The following is a 19,494-nucleotide window of genomic DNA, read 5'->3' on the forward strand; positions in this document are numbered from 1 at the left end:
GGATGTGTCAATCAAACCCGTCTAAAAATTTGAAATTTTAATAACTTTTAGATGAAATAAGATTTTTTTTTATATATATATTTTTGTGTGAAATGTATTAAAATATATAAGTCGTAATATTATACAGAAAATATTCACTTCAAATCTGTGTCCATGCACCTTTAACCAGTTCTTTTATTCAGAATATTAAACAATCAGATGAGTTTCACCAGAAAAAAGTTTTTAATTTACAACGGTATGTGGTTTATTAAGTCTCCATATGAGTAAAAATACTCGTACAGAAGGTAAAATCTTGACAATATTTTTTTTTCCTTCAAAATTTAACTCATCCAGTCCGATAAAGCCATTTGGTTATATCGATACGATATACTAGAATACCGGTGAGCCTGAAATTAAAGATACCACAGAGTCTGACATATCTGTTTCATATTTGGATATTTAACTAGAAAAAGACGTAAATGGCAATCTAACAACAAGCTCTATGATAAACTTGATGACTTTAACTTAAATTTCAATCGTCAAATTCCCTTACTTATGCAGCCATATACCCTTATCACCTGCACACGCGGTTTATATCTCTCACTCGCAGTTGATTCGACAAGTAAAAACATGCTCTAAGTATGTACAATTTCTAAAACGAGGTAAGATATTGACAAACAAGTTGATCATTACGCAAGCTCTATGGTCGATAAAGGACCTTGTCAGCAAATACAATTTATCTTGAAGTCAAATGGTGACCGAAGTCTTTCATACTAATTGTTAGTCTATTATATACACATTATTTCCGTTATTTCCGGATCATGACAAGGAGCACACAGTGTGACCTGACAACTAAGTGTGCTTACTCCTCCATGGCACCTGATCTCACCTATGATATTTTGAATGTTCGTGACAACTCTACTCCAAATTTGTATTGTGCCCGTATACTGTTCGTTATCTCCATATACTGTAAATGTATTATATTTAGCGTTTACGATATTTGGCGGAAATTGAATAATGAACTGTTTAGCAGAAATTTAATTTAGCGTATCTCATAAAATTCTTCTTTATTTGCATATGTACAAGATATTTAACATTGTACTTGAATAAGCGGAACTTGCTTTCCACCAAAAGCGCTATTAAAAAAGAATACACAGCCAAATGTAATACGTTTACAGTATTTTTCATCTCCATATATTCCATGCATGTACAAACCGATTGTCTACAATTACATGCATATTTTTTTTTGTTTTGTATTTTTAATAAAGATTTTTTTTTTTTATTTATTGACATATTTATATCACAGATAACTAAAACATTGTAACAACATGGGTGTTAAAACCACATACTTCGTTCACAAGAATATATGTATATTACATATATACCCACTTATACTACATAGCTACACTGTAATAATACATGTGTTAAAATCATTTATACATGTACTTATACATCCACTTTTACTACATAACCCTCTCCTAATTGTTTACAGAGCATAAAATTCAAAATCCAGACAAAGTTTTGTCTGTTGTTTTTTTTTAAACAATTATTTAAGAAGTCATGAACTCACTAAGTTCTGATAAAATTCTGAAGAAAAAAACCCTGAAAATTGGCCTGTGTGGCTTGCCATGTTTACTGAAGTTTATACATTGATTGTATTGCATAAAAATATGTTAACTTAATATAAGATAAATTTTAATGCAAAAGGAGATTATTGCACACATATATAAATAAACCAGAAGTCTCTGTCGAGACTGTAGCTCTACTGGTTTATACTTAAAACAAAGGAAGAGAAAAGTAGCAGTTGGGACTTGAGACTTTAAATCAGCAATAAATAGAAAAATGATCCTTGTCACTCATCAAAATAAAAACCAATGCACAGAATTATGTATCTTAGTATAGTCTACTTGTGTGCCAAGTTATACTGAAATCAGACCAAAACTGCAGGAGGAGTAGCATTTTGAAAGAATTTCACAGAAATTTCTATTTTTAGTAACCATGGCAACATTGTTCATTGAAATCAAAACCCGATGCACAGAATTATGTATCTTAGTGTAGTCTACTTTTGTGCCAAGTTATATTGAAATCAGACCAAAACTGTAGGAGGAGTAGCATTTTGAAAGAATTTCACAGAAATTTCTATTTTTAGTAACCACGGCAACACCGTTCATCGAAATCAAAAACCGATGCACAGAACTATGTATCTTAGTGTAGTCTACTTGTGTGCCAAGTTATACTCAAATCGGACCAAATCTGTAGGAGGAGTAGCATTTTGAAAGAATTTGTGTGCAACACCGTTCATCGTAAAAACCGATGCACAGAATATGAAGTCTACTTGTGTGCCAAGTTATACCAAAATCTGTAGGAGGAGTAGCATTTTGAAAGAATTTCAAAGAAATTTCTATTTTTAGTAACCACGGCAACACCGTTCATCGAAATCAAAACCCGATGCACAGAATTATGTATCTTAGTGTAGTCTACTTTTGTGCCAAGTTATATTGAAATCAGACCAAAACTGTAGGAGGAGTAGCATTTTGAAAGAATTTCACAGAAATTTCTATTTTTAGTAACCACGGCAACACCGTTCATCGAAATCAAAAACCGATGCACAAAATTATGTATCTCAGTGTAGTCTACTTGTGTGCCAAGTTATATTGAAATCGGACCAAAACTGTAGGAGGAGTAGCATTTTGAAAAATTGTTTACAGACAGACAGACAGACGGATGGACGACGGACGCATTACTATCGCATAAGCTCTTCTGGTCTCTGACCAGTAGAGCTAAAAATAAACATTAGAGATTGGAATGTTACAATACTACAATAAATCTCATCTCTAATGGAATGATGGCAACTTCAACTGACTAGTTCCTTCTTCTCTGATTTATATTGTTTGTTCTCTCCAAAGATTAACTTCATTTTCATTCCTAACTGATGTCAATTTGAATGAAAATCTCTTAATCCATTCCTCAATTCATAACATAGATATTTACAAATACACATTTTCTATGTATAGAATAAAGTTTCCTTTTCTTCACTGTCAGACATGTTAATGTTATTAAAATGAAATACTGGTATGAAACTTATGTTTAGGAAATGAAACATCTGGAGTATGGGGACATGTGGTATCTGTCTTGTTCTCTATAACACATGTTATTAATGTACATAAAATGTATGTGTGAACTGTGATAGAGAACACAGAGATTAACCCTGTGCCTGGGTCAAAATTATGTCAGGAAATTTAAGAAAAATATGTAATCAACTTCTAGTATTCGAATATTTTAAAATACATGTATATTTCCAGTAGAGTTGCTTTCATAAAACTCCAATAATCAAACATCAAATAATTTCTTCAAAGTTTCTTAGAGAAACTATGAGATTAAGATTTACATTATCTCAAGATTCAGTAGAAATTAGATGTAAAGGAAACTTGTGTTTAATAGGAAGAGGTTTTTAATTCACTTCAGGTTGTTTTTATTACTTTTCATTGTTCTTAAAGCTGAACACCATTATAAAAAGACATGTGCCATATTAGTTTTCCTATCTCAGATATCAGCAATGGGGTATACCCTTCACATTTAATACATCTGACTACTTCCTTGCAATGAGTCCCTGCATAGAATGAACAATTGGTCATCTTACATTTACCTTTGTTTACATTTTATAGCTGTTATTGTATTTTTGTTTGTATACTGTACTGACCTGTCCAAGTGTTTTAAGTTCTTCAGTAAATTACTCTCCTGCCATGGAAGAAGCTCACAGTTATTTTTTTCTACCAAGTTTTTAACTTACAAATAGTTATCCTATGTATGATGTAGTATATGTCTGTCTATACAGAAGAAAGTTGATTACACTAAACTGGGAATAAGTGAATGGCTTAAATGAGGCCTCAGATATAAAGAGAGAATAAATGATTATGGCAGGAAAAAGGAAAATTCCTTTTATGAATTGTGTTCAGATTTAATTACAAGAGTCCTAATATATAATACCCCTGACATTACTGAGATGCAGATCTGTTTTCAAACCAAAAGTTAATCTTGTACATGCTCAGAAATCACAACTTTAAGTCCTTTTTTTTTTTTATAATTTTATATATACACGTTTTGAGATTGATTTTTAATTATTAAATTCAATGCATGCCTCCATGCATCAACTGTATATTGCTTACCTTCATTTCACAACACAAATAACAGGAAATACCAAAATAGTTAAGACTAACAGGACACCTAATACTAGCTCTTAACACCAATTAACACAATAATTAAGATGATAATGAGACATGTGAGTATGATGATGATCAACATTTTGCGGTTTTTCTTCTGGTATTTTTCGGCCTTCTTTAACTGCTGTAGTCCTTTCTCCACCTGAACACTAGCATGCTCTACGTTATAGTCGATGCGGTCTAAAATAGTGCCCTGGTCCACCACCATCTGTGACAGGTCACGGAAAATGTCATTTAGATCCTGAATAGATTTGACAATTAGTGTTATTTCTTTTTCTCGATGTCGGACAGCTGTTGTGTTGTCTTCCACTAATTGCATCTGGGCCTTACTAAAACCCTGTCAATAAACGGCATCAGGAGGAGTTGGACCTTTTTACATTATAGTTTGTATAAATCAAAATCTAATTCTCAAATGATGGAAATCAATGAAATCCTCAGAGATTATTATAAATCATTACAGAGAGGAAAATGAGTAATTTTGTATGTATTTATGAAACTGGAATCTCTCCCATATCTATCACAAACAAAGCAAGCAACACTCAGCATACGGCAGACATTGTTATCATTTATCCAGTACAAGTTAGTAAAACATGTCCAATCAATGAGAAGTCAATGGCATTCATCAACAATAATGGTGCTGGTTACACTTTTAACAACTGTTATAGCTGCATGGTTCCTTTCATGTGTCTTCAACAACTTATCTACATGCACCTTGCAAAACATTTCTATTGCCCCCACATTCTAACTATGCCAAGATTTAAATACATTATTTTCTGAGAGTAGCCTCCTACTTCTCACTATGCAAAGATTATTAGGTGGTTATACTGTCTGAGAGAGTTAAGCAATCAACTTTATACAAGAACACAGATTCTCTGATACAAAGTAAATACTGTTACCCCAGTATCCAGCTCCTGTTTAGGAAAAGAAATCATTATACACAAAATGGCTGACTTAGTTCTTGATTAAGATAATTACTTATGTTTCTGAAATATGAATTTGTTACGTAGGAAATTATGAATGAGAAATCCATGACTCAATATTTATCAATTTTCCAAAATTGCACAATATAGAATCTATCTTTGCAGATAATCAGAGTAATTTAACTATAGAGTGTTATTTTGTTTACCTTATCGTAGTGTTCTGAGAAAAGGTCGGATTCCTGCATTAATGCTGAGTCAGGGCCAATACTGGAGTCAAAAAACTCACGAGATCTCTCCTCCCGAGATTTGATTTCTGAAAAAATTATATCATAGACAGCTGATAATGAAAATTAATGTGAAAGACAAAAATATCATAAAAATTCCAATACACCTACTGCAAACTTCTGACTGTATGTTTGTACAATTTTTTTTATCAAAATATGTGCAGTAGTAAAATAACAACATTTCTTGTCTTGATAAATGTTAAAATTGAATTTCAAAATTCAAATTTCTTTATATACTACTAGTCTAATAAGACTTAAATCGAACAAGCTTGTTAAAATCATGATAAAGCTAATAAAATGCAATGTTTACTTCTCTGCACTGCAGCACTGATCAATTTTATGCCCATATTAAGAAGGGGAATTACTGTTGTCTGTTTTGAAGTTGTTGAACAAATTTTGTCCATTTTTCAAGTTGATGAAGAAATTCCCATATGTTTTACTACATATTTGTCTTATTATTACAATATTTTATCAAACACACCTTATCAAAAAATGTTTGAAAAACTTTTAAAAGTTTATTGTGCATCAATTTAGTACAAAAGTTAGAATGAGAAAAATAGTCAAATCTTGGTTATAAGAAACAAGCTTACTGCATTTTGAATCTTTTTTTTTACAAAAGAAACTGAAGATAATATTTCTCTTAAATCTAAAATTTACAATTAAATATTAAAACTGTAATTAAGAATAGTGGCCAATATTTTCTATGGATGTAATACAGCAGTGATCCCCTTCAGACATTTTTGTTTGTTTAATTTTTGCATTTTCACGGCGGGGAATCTACGTCATCGTAAGGGATTAGGACACACAAAAATGGAGGACAAATGCTCCGCTTCGATGTAAGAAATTGATATTTTTGCACTTACAAAGAATGGATATTAAACCCGTATCCTGCCTAAAGTATGTCAAAGAACGTCAACTACAATATATATTGTACGTTTGTTCGTGATGGAATCTTATTGCTCCAAACACTTCGACACAGTTTGAAAACAAGTGAGAAAAACCCGGGATGTGGGGCACACATTTTTAAAATTCGACCTATTATTCGCATGTCCAGATGTACTAGACATTTTATTCTTCCGCGTTTACACTAGAACTAATATTTTAAAAAGTCCAGATTTGTTTAATAGTTTATTACGCTTGAATTATCCAAGAAAAAAGTATAAATCATTTTGTTTTCAGAAATGATGTAGGGCACACCAACACTAAAACGGATATGGGACACACAACAAGTTACTTTCAAATTGAAACATCGAGCATTCATATCTTAATGTTTCCATTTACATGACTGCAGTTAGATAGTATATAAACAATAACCTGTAAAATTCATCTTTATAATACTCATCCATATACTTGATTCCCTTGGTTTGCTTGTATCCAAACAAAAAATATAAGTTGAAAATGCTGGTCTATTCCTCAACAAAAGCTTCCAACAAGAATTTTAAATTTTGACTTTTATTAAATTTCATGTAGAAATTTACCGGTGTTCACTTGTGCATATCTATACTATAGAAAGTGGGGGGCCGAAGTCCGGAGATTGTGTTTATTTTATGATATTTCTATTTTAAGTTACACGACATCGCCCCCCCCCCCAAAAAAAAAAACAACAACACAAAAACAAAATAAAAATACACACACACTCACGAAATAAGTTCTTTTTAGGTTGGTTGTTTACTCTATTGCTTGTCAAAATAGTTTGGAGTCAGAAAATTCTTTGGAGTTTGTGTGGACCCCCCCCTCCCTTTTCCATCCCGAAAAAAGTTCCTAAATCTGCATATTGATATTAATAATAAGATCTTGGGCACTAGCATGTCTTTTAATATGGGAAAGAGATCAAGAACTTTTCTTATGCTCAAATATTTGCAACAACTGACCCTCCAGGTGAATATAAGAATTTTTTTTCCCTACACATGCTACAATGGTCTATAAATACATCGGGAAATTCCAAATTGAAACACATAGTTTCGGAAAGCAATTTTATTTGCTCCTAACTTGCACTCAGATGAACATAAAATTAGTAATCGAATATATGAAAGTGGTTGCTAGTGATGGGGAGGGCCAAAACAAAAATGGAAGTTAAAAATTGTCTTTTCGTTGTTGCCAATCAAAGGCTTTTAGCTGTCATTTTTCTCTGATAATGCCCCCCCCCCCTCCAAAACTTATCCTATAAAAGAGCTTGACATTATTTCTTTTTTTTTTTGGTACAGCTACTACAGTACTTTTTACAAAAAATCCCAATTTATACTGCCATAGTATTATTTATTTATCCCTGCTCCTATCATTGCTTTTGGCCAATATTCCAGCAAATGTAAAGAAGATGGAATGAACTGCTTTATGGGTACGTAATATTTAATCACTGATTCATACATGTATAATAAAACAATAATTGTTGTTGTTTTTTTTTCAATTTAGCCACCTTCGAAGTACAATATTCAACTTTGTCTTTTTTTTTTTTCTCAAATATGGAGTCGAAAATAAACTATTAGAATTTTGACACAAGTTTGTCAGCTGTTGCAAATATTTGAGCATTAGAAAAGTTCCTTAATCTCCGCTTGCTATCAGCTGACATACTAGAGTCTTGCCGACAAAGATGTAATAAATACAAACACTGAATATACGAATACAGAAACTTTTCGAGGGGGGGGGGTCCACATAAACTAAAAAAAGTTCTGACTCCAAGGTATTTTTACAAGCAAAGAAATTAAACAATCAACCTAAAAAGAGCTATTTCATGTGTATTCAATAGGGTCTGGGTCGTGTTACTTAAATAGAAATATCGTAGAGTACGTAAAATATACATACACGTAGACTCCGGACTTCAACCCTCCTTTTAGATCCGCACATGTATATACTAGTATCTTTCAATATGATATTTAATAAAAGTCAAAATTTGAAATTCATTTTGGCAGCTTTTGTTGAGGATCACGCAGACCATTTCAACTAATAATATTTGAGTTTTGTATGGATACAAGCAATTTAAACATTCTTTTTTTTAACAATATAATTTTTTTAAACAGTTATATAAATGACCAAGTTACATAATAATATTGTTCTCAGTGTCAATGATCATACATAATTAATACAAGTGTCCAGAAGAATGTCAATGATCACAAAACAATACAAAAATGTGATGCTATACATGTATAAATTTAAATGGCTTAGCATGCATAAACATGATGACAGAATCTACGTATTTATACATTGGTTCTTTTACCATTTTCAGACATAAATTTTCCAAGTAAGCATAAAATTTCTTTATTTTTATTATTCAATATCCATATAAGTTTTTCAGCAGGACTGTCAAAGAAGAGAATTTGGGTTGATTTTTGATATTGTTTCCATTACTTGCAACCTTTCATTGCTGTATTTTGGACAAATAAGCAAAAAATGTTGTTCATCTTCAACTTCCTGTATATTACATTGAGAACACTTTCTAGACTCAGGGGGAAGTCCTGCATATCTCCCCCTTTCAATATTTAATTAATGTGCAGAAATGCGAAGTTTAGTTCTATTTTTCCTCTGATCATAGTTCTTGACAAGTGTTCTCTTCCAAAATTGGTTTTGAAGATGTAATAAGTTCTTAGTTTACCATCATTTTGCTGCCTATTTTCTCTATACCATTGGTTTATAAAATATTGTCTTTTATCCGATGTTTAACCCTTTATCCCGTTGATACAGCTCACGTGATATCGTTTTCATAATACATGATGACTTCTTTTTAAATGAACAAGTACTATATTTTGATAAGTCAATATTTTTGAAAGCAGTTAAATGACCCAAAATTGTCTCAATGGATGCAAACCAAGATGGTTTATTTTCTAAAAAGAGGCTTTTTTAGACTGAGTATGCTTCTTTGAGTAGGACAAAGGATGGATGTAATGTTTTAGTCGAAACCAGTAAATTAGCATAGCTTTAATAACTGAATGATACAGTGGAGGAGTCATTATTCATATACTACCAAACAGCAGTCATTTAAATGGAAACATTAAGATATGAATGCTCGATGTTTCAATTTGAAAGTAACTTGTTGTGTGTCCCATATCCGTTTTAGTGTTGGTGTGCCCTACATCATTTCTGAAAACAAAATGATTTATACTTTTTTCTTGGATAATTCAAGCATAATAAACTATTAAACAAATCTTGACTTTTTAAAATATTAGTTCTAGTGTAAACGCGGAAGAATAAAATGTCTAGTACATCTGGACATGCGAATAATAGGTCGAATTTTAAAAATGTGTGCCCCACATCCCGGGTTTTTCTCACTTGTTTTCAAACTGTGTCGAAGTGTTTGGAGCAATAAGATTCCATCACAAACAAACGTACAATATATATTGTAGTTGACGTTCTTTGGCATACTTTAGGCAGGATACGGATTTAATATCCATTCTTTATAAGTGCAAAAATATCAATTTCTTACATCGAAGCGGAGCATTTGTCCTCCATTTTTGTGTGTCCTAATCCCTTACGATGACGTAGATTCCCCGCCGTGATTTTGCAACATTAATAATTATACATTGAAATTTAAACACAAAATGTTGTGTTTTGCTTAGTGGGAAAGAGAGAGTTACTTTTTAAGTAGACAGACTGGCTTTTTCTGAAGTTGGTGGACATTTCCTGCAGTGATCGGACAAGAGACGATACAATGTTGGACGACAGTCGTTTCTCCTGTTCAGTCCCCCGAACACTTCGACTGCTGATCTGTTGAACCAATCTCTGACATCTGGTGAACATCTGGAAATCATCAGGTTAATTCAGAACTTGAATTACAAAAGAAAACAGGATATCAAGCATTCTTCATGGTTTTCTAATTTATGATGTAAACTTACTTGTGTGATTTCTCCTGTCATGATTTCTATGGTATGTTCTTCTTGAATGCTATCATCAAGTGTTGGACGATTCAAATGTTTGTCATGAAGAGTGGCAAGCTCCTTCACTGAAAATTCAAAAGAAGAGCTTTCATGCAGGTATCTGTATAAAATTATGCAATAAAAATACATTGTAAATCTGTCTTCTATAGCCTGAACCTGCAATATCTGTCCTTAATGATAAATGCATTAAATGCAGGGCATAGCCGCATAATAATTAATGCTTTGGTAAAGAGAATTATTTATCTGTCAGCACAGCCCAGATGCCTTCCATTTATTTAGTGTTCTGTAAGACATCATAGAAAAAAAATTTAAACACAAGTTGAAACAAGTGGCCCATGGGCCTTATAGGTCACCTGAGCATCATGCAACAACTTTCAAATGATTGAATTTGGTTCATGTTTTAAGCTAGATGCTATGGCATTCACAATTTTGAAAGAGGCACCATTGCTAATCATAACTATACACTTAGCAATTGCTTAGTTTGTTTACTTAATACCCATAGGCAGGGTAGGGTAACAAAAAATACATTTCAACTAATCAATAATATTCAGCAATAATCAGAAGAGCCCCAACCAAACATGAACCCCTGACCCTAGGTCTACACATTGCACAATTTTTGAAAAGGCACACTTGGTTTTCAAAAATGTTTGATTAATACCAAGGAGCAAATTTTAAACAATTCATTTTCAGTATATAAGTAGACCCCCCCTCTTTGGTATCCCTGATCCAGGGGCCTTGAAATTCACAATTCTGGAAGAAAAGCCCTTGCACATCAAAACTATATAGGTAGTTCATCTGCTTATTACCCAAGAGCATAGAAAAATATTTTCATAGATGTAATGCATTTTCACTATAAAATCATTATAGAGCCGCACTCTAACACCAGAACCCCTATGGGGCCATGAAATTCACAATTTTGGTAGAAGTATTCTTGCTCATCATAACTATGTACTTAGTTGGTTTATTTAATACCCAAAAGCAGAGAAAAAGATTTTCAAAGAATTAATGCATTTTCACAATATAATCAATAGAGCCCCACCCTAACACCAGAATCCCTGACCCTGGGGCAATAAAATTCACAATTTTGGAAGAGGCATTCTTGCTCATCATAACTATTTACTTAGTTGGTTTATTTAATACCCAGAAGCAGAGAGGAAGATTTTCAAAGAATTAATGCATTTTCACTATATAATCAACAGAACCCCTGACCCTGAGGCCATAAAATTCACAATTTTGGTAGAGGCACTCTTATTCAACATAACTATGCAATTAGTTAGTTTATTTAATACCAAGAAGCAGAGAAGAAGATTTTCAAAGAAATAATGCATTTTCACTATAGCCCTGCCCTAGCACTAGAACCCCTGACCCTGGGGCCATGAATTTCAAAATTTTGATAAGAGGACTCAATGCTCATTACAATCATACCAACAGTTTAACTGCTTGATGTCCAGGGGTAAAGAAGAAGATTTTCAAAGATTGCACTAATTTTAGTTGTTTTGGCCCCACCCCCCTGGCCCCAGGGGGGCAGGGACCATGAAATTCACAATTTTTGTTCCCCTTCACCCATAGATGCTATATGCCAAAATTAGTTGAAATTGGTTCAGCGGTTTCAGAGAAGAAGCTGAAAATGTTTAAATGTTAAAGCACGACGAATGACGACGGACGAAAACGGATAGCAATAGGTCACCTGAGTTTACTCAGGTGACCTAAAAAAAAAACCTTTGACCCTAAAATAACTCCTAGTACATAGATCTTGCTAAATCTTATATCTCCCAGTAAAATTACTTCATACAAAAAATGTCATATACATGATTGTATGTAGCCTACATGTAGCTCATCTGATAAAAATAAATTTCCATCTTCTCACTTTTTTGCTTGATTCTTGACATTTCAAACTGGACTTCCTCCACGCCATCTACCCTACAATACAAAAGTTACTACTGAATACTGGTTATAATTAAGTTATATCACCAATAAAAAAAATTGCAATTCCATATACAACATATTATTAAGAGTTACAAGTACTTTATTACAAACATCAGTCTTTTGTGTGATATTTATAGGTTTATTACACCTCTACTGATTTTTCACTATACAAAAGTAAATCGATATATTTTTCTGATTTCCTGAAAATCACCGTGAATAAACCAATTTCCTGCAAAACAGACTGATTTGCTGCAAAAAAAGTTCTTGTTTTTATGAACTGATACACACCTATTCGGAACACTTAGCATTTTCTTTAAACTTGTGACAAACTTATAAATGTTCCGAATAAACTCATGAAATTCATTAATGAATCGAAATGCATCGTGAGTCAAGTGGTCTCATATCAATCAAAAAGAACAAGTTTACTGGTAGCAAACAATAACAGAAATGGCGAGTATTGAATATAACTTTTTCAAATGTCTTGTTTGTAAGGGTATAATAAAACAGTTAAAGTATATCATTGAAGGAGTCAGCAAGATTCCAGTTCCCCAAGAGCAAGTCTATTTCCCGAGGTGCTTCGAATAGAGTAAAATCTTATTGCAATTTCAGGTAAAACTTTAAAAAATTTCAAAGGAATATAACCATTCTGGAGGCATTCTAGCAGACTCAGTGCTATCTATTTCTTACTTACCATTCTGGTGGCAATCTAGCAGATTTGGTGCTGGCTATTTCTTACTTACCATTCTGGTGGCAATCTAGCAGATTAGGTGCTGGCTATTTCTTACTTACCATTCTGGTGGCAGTCTAGCAGACTTGGTGCTGGCTATTTCTTACTTACCATTCTGGTGGCAGTCTAGCAGACTCAGTGCTCTCTATTTCTTACTTACCATTCTGGTGGCAGTCTAGCAGACTTGGTGCTGGCTATTCCTAACTCTGGATCAACATGACAACTGGAAACCAAGGCCATTCTGTCATCAGCAAGCTGAAATCAAGGGAATAAATTAAAACTCAGTACAGACCCAGCCCATTTTTTGAATGTCACAAACTTTGTCCATTGCGTGTTTTTTTTTTTTTTTTGCTTATGTTTCTTTAATACCTCTTCTTTAAATTCAAGAAAATTTGTGCAAAAGCAGCAATGATTTTAATATCTATTATTTCTAGCCTTTAAATACATGTCTGGCACAATCACTTGCTTTAGCTGTATATAGCCCTTGCTTGAATATTTATATAGCAAAATCAGATTATATTTGTAAGTAGACTATAGTCCAAAAATTCTTACATTTTTCAGGTTTTTTTTTAATGATTTTGATATTTTACATGCCAGGAAAATGGCGCCATTTTGTAAATGGGAATTTGCCACCTCCAACCGGAGACGGCATTCTTGGGTTCATTTTTAATACTTGCTAACTGAATTTTATATCAAACTCAAAATATATCAATAGAACAAAACTTTTAGTAGTTACTAATATCATTTTTATGGTTCAGACAATCAGTTATAAAATATACAATCCAACGAAAACATTTTATCAGACTCACTGTCAAGATTTGTTTTCATTTCATGCATTAATAAATCTAAAAGTCCTGTATGGTATGGAAATGTGGAGAGATGTCTTCTTTTATTGATGGGTACGAGAATCATTAATTCATTTGCTATTGATAAATTCAGATTTCGACGTTTGGTTTGGTTTGCATGTTTCTAAAATCAAGTCAAGTTGGAGACAGCGAAATTTCCAGTTTTTATAATGCCGCCAGTTCTGACGTTTTCCTGGCACGTACAATATCAAAATCTTTAAAAAGCCTGGAAAATGTAAGATTTTTCGGACTAAGCCTGTAAGCTGGGCATTATCCTGTTATTCGCTCCGCGGAGTGAATAATATTTGACGTTGTTGACGTTACGTTTTTCTTCATATTTATACTTGCCTTTGAACATGTTGAAAGAATACATAAATACTTTCAGATATTAGCCTTTATTCCGTGGTAATTTTTTTATCACGACTAAATTTCATTACAGGGCATATTGGATAAAATTTTAGATGTGAGAGAATTATTCAATGCAATGTATAGCGTTTATTCCGTGAATTTCTCTTATACGCATGAGGAAACGGCAACTGATATCAATTAATTTACTCTCTATATATACTATTTAACGGAATAAACAGCTAGTATTTTCATAAATGATTTCATGTTTATACATTTATCAGGGAATAAAATGTTATATATTATGTTTGTTTTATTACGAAATAAACTACATGGTTTATTGAGTAAAATTTTAAATGTGAGAGAATTATTTGGTATATATAACGTTTATTCCGTAAATGTCTCTTATATGCATGAGGAAAACGAAAACTGTTATCAATTTAATTTCTATATTATTTAACGGAATAAACAATATTTTCATGAATAATTTTATGTTTATACATTTATCAGGGAATAAAATGTAATATGTTATGTTTTTACGCTTGTTTTGTCACGGAATAAACCACATGGTATATCTTCTTGTTTTGTCCATTGTTTGCTTACATGTTAAATTTCATTGCGTAGGACTCAAAAACATGTAGAAATGTGATAAATTGTATGTTTATTTATACACCTGTAACGGAATAAACCATATTTTTATGCTACTTAAATTATATTGTTCTATAAATTAAGGAATCCATGCCTTGAAGTGGTACAGGTATATCCAAGTGAGTTTACAATATCATTCGAACAGTGAATGAATCTCTGTACATACATGATTTTATTTCCTGTTTACTATATCAGACCTAATTCAAATTGAATACCATAACAAAAATCGAAAAAGAAAAACACGCTTTCACGTTTACTACTTAACAATACGAACAATGACCGAATGCATGAATAGTGTTCACCTTATTGCTATGGTTCAGTTATACTCAGTATGGTCTTTGTAAAAATCTTCCCCCGTTTATTCGCACCGGTGCTAATAAGTATACCTCTATTTTCATCCATTTTAAAAATACTTTTCTCACAATGAATATCCACCAAATATTCCAGTTTAGCTTGAACATGGAAAGATCGTCTGTATATATATACTCCTGTTATTCGCACCGGTGCGAATAATTTTCACACTATATTCATTCATTAAATGTATTTTAGAGTGTCTCCCCCCAAAAATATCCAAGCCCCATTTTTTTATATTCTCTCCCCCAAAGAAACCCTATTCCCGGGAATACTTCCCTTTCCTGGACATTTAGCTTGAAATCTGGAACTTCGTCTGTATATATATACTCCTGTTATTCGCACCGGTGCGAATAATTTTCACACTATATTCATTCATTAAATGTATTTTAGAGTGTCTCCCCCCAAAAATATCCAAGCCCCATTTTTTTTATATTCTCTCCCCCAAAGAAACCCTTTTCTCGGGAATACTTCCCTTTCCTGGGCATTTAGCTTGAAATCTGGAACTTCGTCTGTATATATATACTCCTGTTATTCGCACCGGTGCGAATAATTTTCACACTATATTCATTCATTAAATGTATTTTCGAGTGTCTCCCCCCCAAAATATCCAAGCCCCATTTTTTTTATATTCTCTCCCCCAAAGAAACCCTTTTCCCGGGAATACTTCCCTTTCCTGGGCATTTAGCTTGAAATCTGGAACTTCGTCTGTATATATATATACTCCTGTTATTCGCACCGGTGCGAATAATTTTCACACTATATTCATTCATTAAATGTATTTTAGAGTGTCTCCCCCCAAAAATATCCAAGCCCCATTTTTTTTTATATTCTCTCCCCCAAAGAAACCCTTTTCCCGGGAATACTTCCCTTTCCTGGGCATTTAGCTTGAAATCTGGAACTTCGTCTGTATATATATACTCCTGTTATTCGCACCGGTGCGAATAATTTTCACACTATATTCATTCATTAAATGTATTTTCGAGTGTCTCCCCCCAAAAATATCCAAGCCCCATTTTTTTTATATTCTCTCCCCCAAAGAAACCCTTTTCCCGGGAATACTTCCCTTTCCTGGGCATTTAGCTTGAAATCTGGAACTTCGACTGTATATATATACTCCTGTTATTCGCACCGGTGCGAATAATTTTCACACTATATTCATTCATTAAATATATGATATGAAAACGGAGAATGTTTTGGATTTCTTTAATTCATACATTTGTATTCTTTAAATTTTAAGAATAACAAAACACTTGATATTTGCATTTTTATTATATAAATGTTAGTAAGGAATGCATTTTCTCATTACTGTTATTAGTTTCACCTGAGATCTTATTTTTAATTTCGACCTTGACCTAAGATAAATGGATCGTACTGAGGTTTGTTTTAGTTTTATTTGCTATTTCTGCATCCAAGCACAGGAGTCTGAAGTTTTAATCGTCAAAAAAAAAAAAAAAAAAAAAAAAAAAATTCCGGAAAATTTTTTTCCTACCCTTAACTAAAAAAAACCCCAGGATGGCAACGTGTTTTGGGGGGACCCACCTAAACAAATAGATCTGGGCTTGGTCGGAAAAATCTCGCAACTAATTTAGTATCCGGAGTGTTTGTATTTATTCAAGTTAAGAAATCAAATCTGCTTGACGACTACGGGCTGTTCATGACCTGTTTTCCAGTTTGACAGCTCATCCTGGACTCCATGCCACTAAACCGGAAGTGAACTTAGAGGTGAATATATGACGTAATTGAAGAAAAGAACCAAAAAAAAATGCATGTAAAACTTCATGTACAATTTTATGTTACCATACGTGATCAATAAAAAGATATATTTTTCAAACAAAATAATGCTTTATAAGGGCGCTTAGTCTAACTGTCTGGCTCTTTGTCGACATGGCTTTTCAGTGATTTAAATTTGGCGCTTGTAAAAACTGAATTATCTGTCCTTGGTACACATCGTCGTACAAGTAAGAAAAAGAATAAATAACTTTTTAAAGTTCTCTTAAATATATTTAAAATAACTGAATAAAATTACGTTGAACAATTATTTATTTTATTTCATTTGAACAAGTATTCATAAACGTCAAATATACACTGCGAGATTCTCTTCCGGTTTAGTGGCATGGAGTCCAGGATGAGCTGTCAAATGGAAAAGGGGCTAGGAACGGCCCGTAGTCGTCAAGCAGATTGAATTTTTCACATTAAATGAATAACAAAAACGCTCCGGAAACTGAATTAGTCGCGAGATTTTTCTGGCCAAGCCCAGATTTATTTGTTTAGGTGGGTCACCCCAAAACACGTTGCCATCCTGGGGTTTTTTTAGTTGAGGGTAGGAAAAAATTTTTCCGGATTTTTTTTTTTTTTTTTTGGACGATTAAAACTTCAGACTCCTGTGATCCAAGGAATGTTTTGACGTTACGTCAACAACGTCAAATATTATTCACTCCGCGGAGCGAATAACAGGATAATGCCGTAAGCTGTACCTGATAAATAAGTCTATGATCAATGATTAAACCAGACACCTTCATTAAGGTCGATTATTAGTGAGTACTTTTAAGATGTTAATTAATACATGTTCATCCAACAAAATAAACAACTCTAATGAATAAAATATCTTTCAAAATCAAAATATATTCATCAAGTCAGTTTACAAACCTGTTCTGAAAACATGTTTCTGCTTTGAAGCGCATTGTTACGCATCAAAATAAACACTTCTGTTAAACTTCTGGTCGCCATTTCGAAATGATAACAATATTCTCTCCCAAAACAGTATCAAATTTTGCCGATCATGACCATCTTAAGATTTACATTGGGGTTTCCCATTTTCGTGTCCACCACAACCGGAAACAGTAATATTATTTCAGTTGTACAACAAATGTTTCGGCATTGATAATAGCAACGAAGACTGTTTCGGATAAAGTACCGTCAAAAATATGTGGGGAGGTGGAGAAACCTTACGGATGCAGGATTTATTACTTGCTCTTAAAATTAATGAATTAATTACTTGTTTCTCTTATTTTCTGCGGCTTGTTTCTTATTTTTATCACATGGAAGGTGCAAGATTTTGAGAAGACATTTACAAACACTTTGTGAGGATGATTCAAAGCAAATGAAAACAAACTAATCTTATCCTTAATTATTCCATTTATATTATAAAACTTTAAAGGTGCTTGGTCACAGATTTATATTTTTAATATTTTCTCAATTTTTTTGTATAATTTCATGACTTACATGGTTGCTGTACTCATTTCGTTCGATTCCGAGTCACTCATCCTTGCAATTTCACTAGGGACGTTTATACTAATATAGTGTATATAGGTCCCTGCTTTCACAAAATTTTATTTTACTCTTAACACTTAAATAAGAAAAGTGGCAATTTGGAGCTAGTAGAAATGCGAGAAAGCAAAACCCGCCCACAGCATTGTCAGTCTGTGCTCAATGGTGTGTACAGAGAAACAATATTGAACACACCCAGCGAATCGTAAACATTAACAAGCAAATTCAAAAAATTGTGGTCCCCCGCCTTCGGTGTCTTTGTGGATGAGATATTGTGTCAAATATGAACGCCCTTTCATATGTAATTCAGAAGTTATCACCGAAGTTGATTTTCTTTAAAATAAGGTCAATCGTAAAGGTCAAGGTCAAGGGGTTAGAAATCATAGCAAGCTCGGAAATATCTTGTCACAGGAAATGCACATTTCAAATATGAAAGTCCTATCACTTCTCAAGCAAAAGTTATAAGTAAAAATTAACAGTTTTGAAAAATAGGTCAAAGTTTAAGGACAAGGTCACAAAAAGAAAAATCGTAATATATTTAGAAAGGTCTTGTCACAAGCAATACACGGATTTAATATGAATGCCTTATCTCTTTTCATTCAAAAGATATGAGAAAAGTTAAAGCTTTTAAAAAGTAGGTCAAACTTCGGTCAAAGTAACGAGGTTAAAAATGATAAAGTATCTAGAAAGATCTTACCACAGATTATACACATCTTTATTATGAAAGTCCTATCTCTTCTAATTCATACGTCATGAACAAGGTTAAAGTTCTAGTTTCAATGTCAAGGTCACGGGGTCAAAAATCATAGTGTACTAAAAAGGTCTTGTCACAGTTAATACTTTTTTATAATATGAAAGCCCTACCTCCTCTCATTTAAAAGTTATGACCAATTAAATGTAATGTTTAGTTTTTTAAGTAGATCAAATTTCAAGGTCACGGGGTCAAAAATCATAGTTTATTTAGAAAGGTCTTGTCACAGGTAATATACATGTATAATATGAAAGCCCTATCTCTTCTCATTCAAAAGATATGACCAAGGTTACAGACTGACAGACGCATTATATTTATTGTACTCTCGCTTTCGCGAAACCGGGGGACAACAATAACAGAGCT

The 19,494-nt window shown here is 32.9% G+C and overlaps 1 protein-coding gene across 2 annotated transcripts; it reads right to left on the minus strand.

The window, feature by feature from the left end:
• Nucleotides 1–1,498: 1,498 nt before the first annotated feature.
• On the minus strand, nt 1,499–17,961 carry LOC134257941 (syntaxin-16-like). Of its 2 annotated transcripts, XR_009990037.1 has the most exons (9): nt 17,760–17,961; nt 13,082–13,176; nt 12,136–12,188; nt 10,227–10,333; nt 9,969–10,131; nt 5,326–5,432; nt 5,096–5,110; nt 2,772–4,536; nt 1,499–1,722 (listed from the first exon to the last, which is right to left on the minus strand). XR_009990037.1 is itself a non-coding variant. In XM_062740521.1 (7 exons), the coding sequence occupies exons 1-7, from the start codon at nt 17,838–17,840 to the stop codon at nt 4,210–4,212; spliced, it is 933 nt and encodes a 310-aa protein (XP_062596505.1). In that variant the 5' UTR covers nt 17,841–17,961; the 3' UTR covers nt 3,456–4,209. The 2 variants fall into 2 exon arrangements, 1 of the variants encoding a protein (XP_062596505.1); XM_062740521.1 differs by lacking the exons at nt 1,499–1,722; nt 5,096–5,110 and having other exon boundaries at nt 3,456–4,536.
• Nucleotides 17,962–19,494: the final 1,533 nt, after the last annotated feature.

Source organism: Saccostrea cucullata, unplaced genomic scaffold (genome assembly GCF_032062105.1).
Source record: "Saccostrea cucullata isolate Sc308-1 unplaced genomic scaffold, CSIRO_AGI_Scuc_v1 ctg800, whole genome shotgun sequence".
In the NCBI taxonomy this organism is placed as follows: Eukaryota; Metazoa; Mollusca; class Bivalvia; order Ostreida; family Ostreidae; genus Saccostrea; species Saccostrea cuccullata.